Here is an 11,502-nt window from a genome sequence, read left to right as displayed (position 1 = left end):
TGGTGTGGGCTGCTGAGGTTGTCTGACGGGTTGAAACTCAACTCAATAAAGGAGAGGATGGAATTGGGAATTACAGGTAAGGCATTGAAAAAGGCATGGTTGTTGATTGTGTACACGGCACGTAGGATAATTTGGAAAACAGAAATGACATTACTTTTAAGCGACGCGATAATTGATGTTTGATTGGGTATGAAATCGTCGAATTTGGTAAAAAGTGGTGCCATTATCTAATGAGTTGTTTCTAGAGGTGTAACTTTGTGTTGTAAGTTACTTTTGTTATGTATTCCGGATTCGAACTTGATCCAATGCTTATAATGGTTCAGCTGCTTGCTTATGATTTTTATAAAGAACTGCAAGTTTCTTTCATATTCCATTAAAGTAATTCAGAAGTTGCAAACTCATTTATAATCACCACCACAAGACCAGTTCCTAAAACATCAAGCATGCTAAAATTACTTCAAAATTAGATAAACCTAAAGTTCCTAAACTTCAAAATATAAAAAAAAAATACTTAAAAAAAGTTAGCTTATTTAAAGCCAGAATGCTCGCATACATATACTCAAACTCGGTATTCCAATTTCAATCAAGCAGATCCGACACAACGGTCTTCTTAAACGCATCCACCTGAGCCAACCGTTCCGCCAGTACTTTACCCGGGAAAACATTGTCAGCTTTCAGCCTTTCCCTAAACCCGTAAAGTGGAACTTTAGCGTTTATATACGCCTGCAAAAGAGCATCATACTGCCTGTATCTTGAAACATACCCAACCTGCCTCATTTTATAAAATATTTTCTCAGCATTATGCACGTCTCCCTTTTTAGCATACTGGTCTAAAATCGTCATATACGTAGCAAACAACGGCTTCATATTAAGTTGCTGTGAAGCCTTGTTCAGAACCGAATCCGCCTTTTCAATCTCCCCTGATTCTATATACAGTTTGACCAAAGCATCCCAAGTCAACGGCCCGAGTCTGCACCCGCTTTCACTCATTTGTTTCACAATTTCTTTTCCCTTGACTAACATCTTATTGTTTGCATAAACTTTCAACATGGAAGTATAATGTTTAGCCGAGAGCCGATTCCATTTTTTTGACATTTGGTCAAACACCGCCTCGGCTTCCTCAACTTTCTTCAGCTTTCCAAACGCCTCAATCGCGTTCATGCATTCTTCTAATCGCGGGTGGTTTTCACACGCCTCCCAGACCCTCTTAACATCATCTACACTTCCGAGTGACGCGTATATTTGAAGTAATGACGAAAATGCCCCTCTGTTTTCACTTAAATTACTTCCCTCCATTTGCTTTAAAACCTCTTTTGCTTTTTCCTTCATACCCGCGTAAACATATTGTCGAGCTAACACTGCTTGCAATCTTAAATCGGGTTCCAACCCTTCGGCTTTCAAGGTTTCAAGAACTTGCTCCATACCAATAATATCATTTGACATGCCTTTAGTTTCAATTAATAATCTATATGTGAAGAGTGACGGCTTCACGTCTTCTTTTTCCATTAACAATAACACGTCGGCTATTTTTTTCTTGTCAGTTCGCTTGTACAAAAGGAGCAGCTGATTACAAGCAAAGGAGGTGATGGGTAAATTCAGGTCTTTCATTTTGTTGAATACTTTTTCGGCTTTCTTTGTGTCGTTGTTGAGAACATAATTGGCTAAAAGAGTTCGGTACACAATTTCACCTTTAAACGACTCAGGAATTTTATCGATGTAGGCTTCAGCCTTTTGCATGCCACGTACTTTGGCAATTAAATCAACGCGAGAAGCATAATCTCTTTCAGAAAATTCTACAGTTTTTTGTGTCTCTAACCATTCTGACATCTGCAAAACCAAAGTAAACAATTTTACAAAAACAAAAGTATATTAGTATAAAGGTCATCCATTCAAGTATATGATTTCAAAAGGCAAGTAATAACACATATAAAGTAAGATGAGTTCACCTACACGTGGCAACCATTTACTAATCAATGGATCGATTGGATTATGTTATATCTCTAGCGGGTTAAACGAGTTAAGAAAGTAAAAAAAAGTGGCTAAAGATGAAACCATTTAAAATTGTTTATTACACAAAGAACTAAGCAACAAATGCTACCTAGGTAAAATGATCAGCAAGTTCAGGTTTTTCATGTTTTTAAGTCTACGAACAGGAGCAGTTTAATAATCATATGTGTAGATGTGCTTTTGAAGTTAAAATAACCACTTGTTTGAGCATGAACAAACCTGGTTAATGACCAAAAACACATTTATTTATATTGTTTAAGAATTAACTTAAAAAATATGATCATTCATTTTGTATCAATAACAAAATATTTTTGTAAAAACCGTTTTACTATTTTTTTTTGTAAGTTCAGCTTCAGCATATACAATTTCAACTATTTTCTTCTTACTAATATTATTAACAAAAGAAAAGTGAGTGAAAATTATCAATGTAAATAGCAAAAGTTGTTTCTTACTAGTTTTTAAAAACTGATTATACAACCTTTTATCAAAATAATCATATAATCAGGTCTATAATAATGCACATCAAACATAATATGATTATGTCATAAATCATAATACCTGTAAAGCCTTCCCGTACATCTTTCGCCTTCGGAATTCGAACATTGCGTGTGAAATCTCTGACCTAGACAACTCATGTCCTTCTTCAACCCACTTATCAAAAGCATTCTTAGCAGACATTGTCGAAGAATCAACAACCACCTTAAACAATTCCGAAGAACCTTTTCTTTCTCCACCATTACTCTCCGCCACCACTTCTTCACTGTCTAATGGATTCAGCTCATCTTCAGATTCAGATTCTGATCCTGACATGTCAGCTTCCTTGATCACTTCTTTCTCAGATTGAGATCCAGCTTGTGAGGAAAAGCTATGATTCCCAGTATGTGAAGAAAATCTCCATATAAGTAGAGATCCATCAGACATAGACGGTGCAGGCCCACCAAGCCTAACATGATCCGTGTAACTAAAACATGTTGTATCAAGTTTACCACTGCAAGCCCAAAAAGCTATTGATGATAACGACTGGGACCTGTAAAGATGACAAAACATAAAATATATATATATATAAAAAACAGAGCTGGTAAATCCCAACCACCAAGTTTTTATAAATACTGAGAAGCAATTAGTTACACGTCAAATATATATAATCATATAAAAAATCCACCATATCAGATAAAACACAGGTTAAAAAATCGTGTTTTCTAATGTCTGGTACATCTACTTGCAACCAGTATACAGATTTAGACAAGTAAATCCATCAAAGAAAGCATGTATCTTACTCTCAAAGCCACATCAAATAGAAATAAGATCGGTAGCGGTACCGAATTTCTAGAAAAGAGGTACCAAATACCGTACCAAATTTATCGGTACCGCACAGGTATCGTTACAAAAATGTTCATCTCTATATCAAATCGGTACCGTACCAGTACCAAAATTCTAGAAAAGCAGGTACCAAATACAGAATCATTCCGTACAGTACCGATACTTGTTACAAAATGCTCATCTCTATATCACATTGATATCGTATCGGTTCCAAATTTCTGAAAAAGTAGGTACCAGATACTACTATACCGAATCTAGCGGTACGGTATGAGTACTCGTTACAAAATGTTCATATCTATATCACATCGGTACCATACCGGTTCCAAATATTTGAAAAATTAGGTACCTAATACTACTATACTTAATCTAGCTGTACGATACGAGTAATCGTTACAAAATGCTCATACCGTAGCAATACCGGTACCGAATTTCTGGAGAAGCAGGTGTCGAATACCGTACCGAATCTATCGATACAGTACTCAGTACCAAATGGTCATCCCTAATTTCATCAACACACACCACACAGACACGTATGACATGTGTTCACCAAACCCCCAATATTTTGCACATTAAACAAGTTCAAATCATTTCGAAATATATAACAAATGCGTCACACTAATTACTCATCACAGTAAAACAAGTTCAACCGTCTAATTACCACAAATTACTAATCAATCTATTAAACCGAGCGGCAGCAACAACGTTAATAATAATAATAATAATAATAATAATAATAATAATAATAATCACACGCTCAATTCATTGCAAAAAAAAAAACGAAAATAATCACAATATTTGGTACTGCAACAAATAAAGTAGAGATGAAAGATTACTTGATGCGAACAGAGGCTCTTCGAATCGCCCACATAATTATTATTATTATTATTAGATGATTGATTGATTGAGTGTGAGAAATGAAATATTGCAGAGGAAAATAAAACCCTTGTGGCTCGGCTCTTAAACCCTAGGTTGGAGGTCCATTGTGTAAGTTGTATAAGTGGAGAGTATTTATAAATTGGTCCTTATTGATTTTGTTTATGTTATAGTTGTCCTTCATGTTTATTATAAAGCTGATTTAGTCCCTAGTTTTTGTTGTTTTTCTCACTCATATTACAAAGAAATTAGTTTTAATAAAAAAGTGAACTCATATCATATTTTTTTTGTTTTGGTTAAAGCATTCTCGACATATTCTTCGCATTATTGTCAATGGGTTCTCTGTATTATATAAAAAAGTAGTTGTAACTTGTAAGTGTTTGTAACCGGAGGAGATATGGAAACTTTTGTTGATGAGTCATTTAAAGAAACATTGTTTACCATCTATAAATTTTTAATTTTTATTGAAAGTGAATGTGAGTATGGAGAGAGAAAAATGTAATGATAAAAGTATTAAAAAATATTAATGATTGAAAATGTGATAAAAAATTTTATAGTTTTTTAATGTAATTATAGAGAAAAGATAAAAGATTATGCTATGAATGTTTTAAAGATTTATTGTTTTGATAAAAGACATTATGATTCCTAAATGTATATTATTTTAAATGATGTTTACATATATCCCCTTACTAATAGCCTTTATTATGTATTTCTTCAACTCTTAAAATCAATTTACATATTTGTCATTTTCTTATAAAATTACCCATTTACCCTTTTTATAATTATAATATAAATCTATAATATATATAAACGAAAACATAAAAATCCTATGTGTCGCGATGTGGTCGCTCCTCTTTTTTTTCGAAGTCACCAGATTTGCTTGATTTTTAAATGGAGACTTCTTATGCATTTGACCCGAATTCACGGGTTTGGGTCTTACCAAACCCAGATATTCCTTAAACGGGTTATAACATCTCATTAAATTAAAAATTATTCTCGTCAAATTATTGATATGAAAATCCTATAAAATAGGATATACTAAAAATTATTATATAATTTTTTTAAAATATATTATTTATAATTAAGAAACAGTTTTATAGTAAAAAAATATGCGCGTCTTAGGTCTTACCAAACCAAGATAACTTTTAAATCGGATTATAATATCTTAGTTATTTGTGAAACCCTTTTATCATCAAACTCTAAGTATATTATAAATTTCCTTACAATAAATAAAATTAAACTCCAGAAAAGTTAATATTAAAAACGAATAATATAAAACAGCCATTGTGCCACCATGTAAACAGAGATGACCATTGATGGAAAAAAAATTCCTGTTGGCCAGTTTCAAATTCATTGCAATATTCCCAATATATTTTCCATCTATCTTAAAAATTCTACAACTAGTTCTAACACAGATATATATACATAACAATAGATCATTTTTCTATTCTTTCCTATATCACCATTGTTACTCACATTCAGCTCAAACTCCATCGTAAGCAATCATCCTTGCCCCTGTGTAAAGCAGCCACCGCTCGCTACCATGAACCAGAAAGGGTTCATATCACCCCGCTTAATGTACACCCTAACACCGCCGCAGGTTTCCGACCGCCAAGCGCTGCCCTTTTCTGCCGGAGGTGGAGACCCAACTGAATCCAACCGTCGTCGGTGCTGTCGGTTTGAATCATCGTGAGGTGTATGTTGCCCGATGTTCTTTTTCCGGCAGGGTGTTTTCCAATTTAAGGATGTTCTTTTTCCGGCAGGGTGTTTTCCAATTTAAGGTTTGGGTTTGTTTTGAGGTGTGCCGACAGGGGGTCTACAATTGGCTTTGAGTTTGTGATTGTTTTTATGGATATGTGTGTAGATATTTGTGGGTTTAAATTTTATTTCAAAAAATAAGAAGAAATTAGGGTAAAATAGTAACTTAAGAAAAATTTTTTAATGAAATTGGTAAATATGTAATATATGTAGTTTTTAAAGGGGAAATATGTAATTAAGTTTTAAGGGTTAGGTAAATATGTAATAAATCATTTTAGCAAGGAGATATATGTAAATGTCTCTTATTTTAATTAAGATACTTAAAAACCCGACATAACCGACCCTAAAATAACCGATCTTACACCTCCATGTTTTGTTTCGGTCCTGATATGTTCAGATTCTCGGTCTCGGGTCGGGCTCGGGTCAAGAACCTGTGAAAACCCGACTAACCGACAAAGACCGATAGTAGAAAGTTAGATCTGGGATTTCCGTCTCGGCTACGACATTGGTGAGGTTTTGCTCTGATGGGCTTATACTTACATCTTGTAGGGACGACATGAGCTACTAGAGATGCAAAATCATAAGCTTTCAACTATCATTTTTGTTCCATGGCCATTGAAAGAATTGTTTGAATCGATGAAAGTTTTATTTTAAAATAGATGCATTGAGAAAGGGAAAGGTTATATTATTTTAATATTAATTTAGAAAGAGAGTGAACTCTATTATTAAATTCTTACAATAAAGTTAACTAGTTAAGTTAAAAGTAATAAAAATATATATGATGATCAGTAAAAAGATGTCATAAACTTAAATAGTATTCTACAGACTTATTTATACAAATTAAAAATTAAAAATTTATTTTCTCAAACCACTTCTCTCTCTTTCATTTTCCGCCATCCCCTAGCTCCCCAATCTTCTGCCTCACATCTTTTACCACCATAACCACTTTCATTGAAGAAGATGGCCACTTTTTATACACGGTTCGGTTCTTTTCGGTCTACCCGGAGCACGAAAACCAATGTACCCGATACCCGAAGTGAGTCAAACGGGTCGGACTTCGGTTATTATATAAATTATTTTCGAGTTTCGGTTTGGGTAGGGTATTTTCCGGTTCGGGTCGGTCCGACCCAGCTGCACACCCCTAGGTTAAGTATGATCATTTTTTCTATTAACTTAAAGGGCATTGTAGTCTTTTTACAAGTTATTAATGCCCGAGATATTAGTAAAATACAAGAAATTAAATTATATATCATATTATAAAAAACAAGTTAAAAAGATACAAAAAGTATTCCATTCTCTCTTCTCACATTACTGGCCATCGTCAGCAAACAAGAACACCACCACCAATCTAAGCAAAACTAATTGATACATTATACTTTTGGGTTATAAGCACCTTCGATATGAGCCTTAGAAGGATATTATACGGGTTGTATCTTGAAGCGGTGAAAACATAAGTTTAACACTATACAAAGAATTCCATGGCTAATACAAGTTTTTGAGGACAGGGATTCTACCTGTCTTGATGGATGATTTAAGATTCCGGCTGATAAACACGTTTTTGAATAATAAACTCATTTTTCGGGTTCTATCTTTACGTTTTCATAGTGAATTCATTTTATTATTTGTTTATTTGCATTTCTTGGATCATGATACGCTAAACATGTTTATCACTTAGGTGTAGATGATTTTTGATTTGTTTTGATGAAATGTTGGTTGATTAATATATGAAACTTGTATGATTTTAGTAAATTTATGCTATTAGTGTTCATAATCTACATGATTGGGTAACTTTGTTGTTTCATTTATCTATTCACGTGTTTGTAAAAATTTTAGAGTATGGACATGTACTTTGGAGTTGTTGAATATCATCTTTAGGCTACAAGCTTCGGTTTATAATCTAGGTATAGTTTTTGTTGTATAGATAACTAATCAGATAAAACAAATGAGATACGTTAGAGACTTAGAGCTAGACTTGAATAAAAGAGTCTAGAACTTAGTTAGGATCTTCTTAATATTCAATTTGTGGGCTTGGTAACACAAGGTGCGGTAATTTGATTCTATTTGAACAGTCTTAAGTCATAATTCAATAATGATGGAAACTGCTTTGTGGTATGACATAAGTTAGCGTGTCTATAGTGTCTAACCTCTTTTGTCATAGTTCTACAAGTCTAATTGGATTTAGTTCGTTTATTGGCACTTCATTGCTAGTAGCCAGACATTGGGTCATGGACTTCTAGGCAGCATCTCGTTTACGCATCTTAACTAGAACTTAGCCATTTTAGGAATATCAATCATAGAGATAATCAACCAAGATAGTTCATAGTTAATTAACACATTCAAAAGTAGGGGAAAGTTAACGTACAAATGAAATTAACGTGTTAAACGTGAGAATCAAGTAGAGTAATTATATATACAAGTATAGTAATTATGTAATTACATCATAGAGTAATTACGTAATTACTCTATGATGTAATTACATAATTACTATACTTGTATATATAATTACTCTACTTGATTCTCACGTTTAGCACGTTAATTTCATTTGTATTTAATCCAAACCTTCAAAAGTATACATAAGTAAAATATCACATTCTCACAAGTCACAAGTAGTTCACAATTAATTTAGCTTTTCTTAGTTTAATTAATTTAAGCTATAAGTTAATTTTATTATTCAAATTTATTTAAGCTATAACTACTAGATCAAATTTCAAAATTAATTCAAACTGTTTCGCGGGCGTGGGGGTCGGGTTTTATCCGGAGAATCCCTCAATAGGTGGACCGCTAGGGTTCCGTCCGTCCGGACTCATGGCCGGCTCGGGCTACCTTTAGCCAATGGGGTCGTGTAGGGAGTACCTAACGTTACTTAGTTGGTCGTGAAAGAAAAACAAGTGAACTGGTTCAGTTACCTAACGACAAATTGGAGTATAAACTTTGAACCAAAAACTAGACCATAAAAATAAAAACGTTTATAATAAAATTTATTACTTTTCCAAAATCAAGGCAACGTACACTAGTTAAACAAACAGGATTAAAGGAGAGCATTTAGAGAGAAGATATATTAGACCATTTTTATAACCTTACAATAGAGATATTACTATTTCAATTAGCTACCCACTGTATACATACATACATACAGAACATGACCACCAATGAATAACTAACAATGCATTAATTTACCCACCCTCTAATTACTAACAATTGACCACTTTGAGTTTCATCATATGTTACTTTCTCACACACTTATAATGAATTGCAAACTTGCACCGGGAGCACTTAAAAATCATTTTATATTGCAATTGTCTGTAACAGTCATTGCATTCACCATCAGTATTAATCCCTTGTACAAAGGTGAGAGGGTGCGGGTGATCTTCGATCTCAACTGTTCCTCCAAACTTGACATTGATATACCTGAAGATAGACTCATCATACTCGGAATATGTAGATCGCTCACACTGGAGTTTTAGAGGTGCACAAGCACTGTGCATAGACGAGGCACACGTGCTGCAATGATAGAACCACTCTATCGGGTTAAACTCATCCTCACATATGTCACAGAAGTATTCACTAATATGGTTCTCAGCTGGATAGTATCTTAGAACCAGTGGATGCTTATCGTACACGTGCCTAATCATTTCAGGTAATAACAAAGCACACTTTGTATGCAAATAGAAATCACAAGTGGAACAATGAAACCCCACACCCTTTAACAACCACAAACATGCCTTACAGGCTATTTTTAATGATGAATTTTTTATTCTTCGGAGGAGATGTTTAGAGTGAGCTGCATGTGTGATTACATCAGGTATGAAGCCACAATTGATATCCATATAATAATTACATTGTGTGCATCCATATGCGAAACCATTGCAAGGTAACTCACAAATCTTACAATCAAACACACCCAACAGCTTTCCAGGGATCTTTGGCAGGAGAACAAGCGTATGTTCGGGATGATCATGGTGGTCTTGTATTTTATTAGGTAGCCTAGTGCACCACTCATGAAGAACAAAATCACAATGTTGTCGGGAACACTTGTAAAAGGGCACATTGGTGATCGGTTTCACACACCCGTCACATAATAGTTCCACTTTTTTCATAGGATCGTGGAGAGAAACTGACCCGTTACGGAGTGTGTCAAAAAGAATCAGCGGGTGTGGGATGACAAAACATTTCACCATCTATCTTCCTTTTAGTAACTAATTCACCTTTGTTGTTAAAAAGGTGCATGAGAAGGTTGACACTTTCATCAGGAAAGGGGCAGCAAATTAGATTAGGATAATCATCGTCTTTGAAATTTTTGTAAGTTTTGCCAAAAACCTAATTAATGAATGACATACTTAAAGTTAAAACTGAACTGACAAGCACAATATCTAGTATTAAAAAGAAAAGAATAACACCTGCGGGCATCATGACAGAAGACATAAATGCGTCCCTTGGTGAAGTCGCACAACCAACATGGACGTAATATCGACATTTATCGCATCTGTAATGCCATTTGTCAAATATAAAATATTCATTGCAAACTCTGCATTGGGGAAAGAATTTAGCCTTACACTCATCATAAGGAAAGGAATAGGTAAGGGTAAGTAAATGAGAATGACTGAAACTCCCATTTGTAGACTGTTGGATAAGTAACTTGGCGGAAGCAAAGCACAATCCAAGTGGATCATGAAACAACAGGTTGTACACTGTAAGAAGGTCCCACTATGTTCTTTGTCACAAGCATTGCAATGAGATATCATCCTTCTGAAATAACGTTGTAGCTGGTGAGGGTGACTCGGGTGGTCCATCTTTTGTTCGGACATAGTAGCACATATTATGTCCATGTGGAAAACGCATATAGAACAATGGTAACTGTAGAACCGCTTACGTTTAATTCCGCAAATAGTACACACCCATTCACTATAATCAGGGAAGTAAGGTATTAAATAGGAATCGTGAAAGTGGAATCCCTTGTACAACTTAAGTTTGTGACCCGGATGTATTGGGTGGTTTTTGTTGGGTTTCAGGTAGTAGTGCACAAAATTTGTGTAGGGAGTAGTCACATTCCTTGCAGTAATAGTAACATAGATGAAAGGAATAGATATCCTCCTCACACATCTTGCAAGTGCCAACATGGTGGTCTTCCGATGCTACATTATCATCTTCATCTTCATCTTCATCTTCGTCTTCTACTTCGTCTTCCTTGTCAGAGTTTTCATTGACGTGGTCAGGCTGCAATTGGACAAGGCTGAGTAGATGCTCGTGAGTAAAGTGCTTAAGCTGCTCCGTCGCGACTACATCAATAATCAAGATTTAAAAGGATGGTTGGCGGAATCAAGCATTTCTAGTTATTCCCAGTTTCCATATTATATTATACCTTTTTAGTTCTAATTTTGCGGTTAATACAATTGTTTCAAAGCCTGCTCGATTTGTAATTCACCTTACACATAAGAAAAACATTTGACTTCTTTTTCTTGTAACTACCCTTACTGAGTTACTGTTATTATAAAATGAATTCTTCAACAATAACATCATCAACTACTCAAGTCCCAAGTTCATGAT

The 11,502-nt window shown here is 34.5% G+C and overlaps 2 protein-coding genes across 2 annotated transcripts; both read right to left on the bottom strand.

Moving 5' to 3' along the window:
• Nucleotides 1-373: 373 nt before the first annotated feature.
• Nucleotides 374-4,258, bottom strand: LOC143586097 (pentatricopeptide repeat-containing protein At1g80270, mitochondrial-like). The gene is made up of 3 exons (XM_077067718.1): nucleotides 4,161-4,258; nucleotides 2,566-3,034; nucleotides 374-1,827 (listed from the first exon to the last, which is right to left on the bottom strand). The coding sequence occupies exons 1-3, from the start codon at nucleotides 4,193-4,195 to the stop codon at nucleotides 580-582; spliced, it is 1,752 nt and encodes a 583-aa protein (XP_076923833.1). The 5' UTR covers nucleotides 4,196-4,258; the 3' UTR covers nucleotides 374-579.
• Nucleotides 4,259-9,027: 4,769 nt separating this feature from the next.
• On the bottom strand, nucleotides 9,028-10,245 carry LOC143586100 (uncharacterized). The gene has a single exon (XM_077067721.1). The coding sequence runs from the start codon at nucleotides 10,134-10,136 to the stop codon at nucleotides 9,183-9,185; it is 954 nt and encodes a 317-aa protein (XP_076923836.1). The 5' UTR covers nucleotides 10,137-10,245; the 3' UTR covers nucleotides 9,028-9,182.
• Nucleotides 10,246-11,502: the final 1,257 nt, after the last annotated feature.

This window comes from Bidens hawaiensis, unplaced genomic scaffold, assembly GCF_021521415.1.
Source record: "Bidens hawaiensis isolate Kalapana, Puna unplaced genomic scaffold, B.hawaiensis_p1.1 tig00034311_1, whole genome shotgun sequence".
Classification (NCBI taxonomy): domain Eukaryota; kingdom Viridiplantae; phylum Streptophyta; class Magnoliopsida; order Asterales; family Asteraceae; genus Bidens; species Bidens hawaiensis.
Note: the sequence above shows the minus strand (reverse complement) of the source record. Positions and strands in the feature narration are given on the sequence as shown.

Excerpts from the sequence above, each read along its gene's own strand:
- LOC143586097 (XM_077067718.1), bottom strand. The coding sequence starts at position 4,195 with ATGTGGGCGATTCGAAGAGCCTCTGTTCGCATCAA. Across the intron at positions 3,035-4,160 it reads AGAGCCTCTGTTCGCATCAA|GTCCCAGTCGTTATCATCAA; the intron begins GTAATCTTTCAT and ends TCATCTTTACAG. Across the intron at positions 1,828-2,565 it reads TGTACGGGAAGGCTTTACAG|ATGTCAGAATGGTTAGAGAC; the intron begins GTATTATGATTT and ends TTGGTTTTGCAG.
- LOC143586100 (XM_077067721.1), bottom strand. The coding sequence starts at position 10,136 with ATGGTGAAATGTTTTGTCATCCCACACCCGCTGATTCTTTTTGACACA.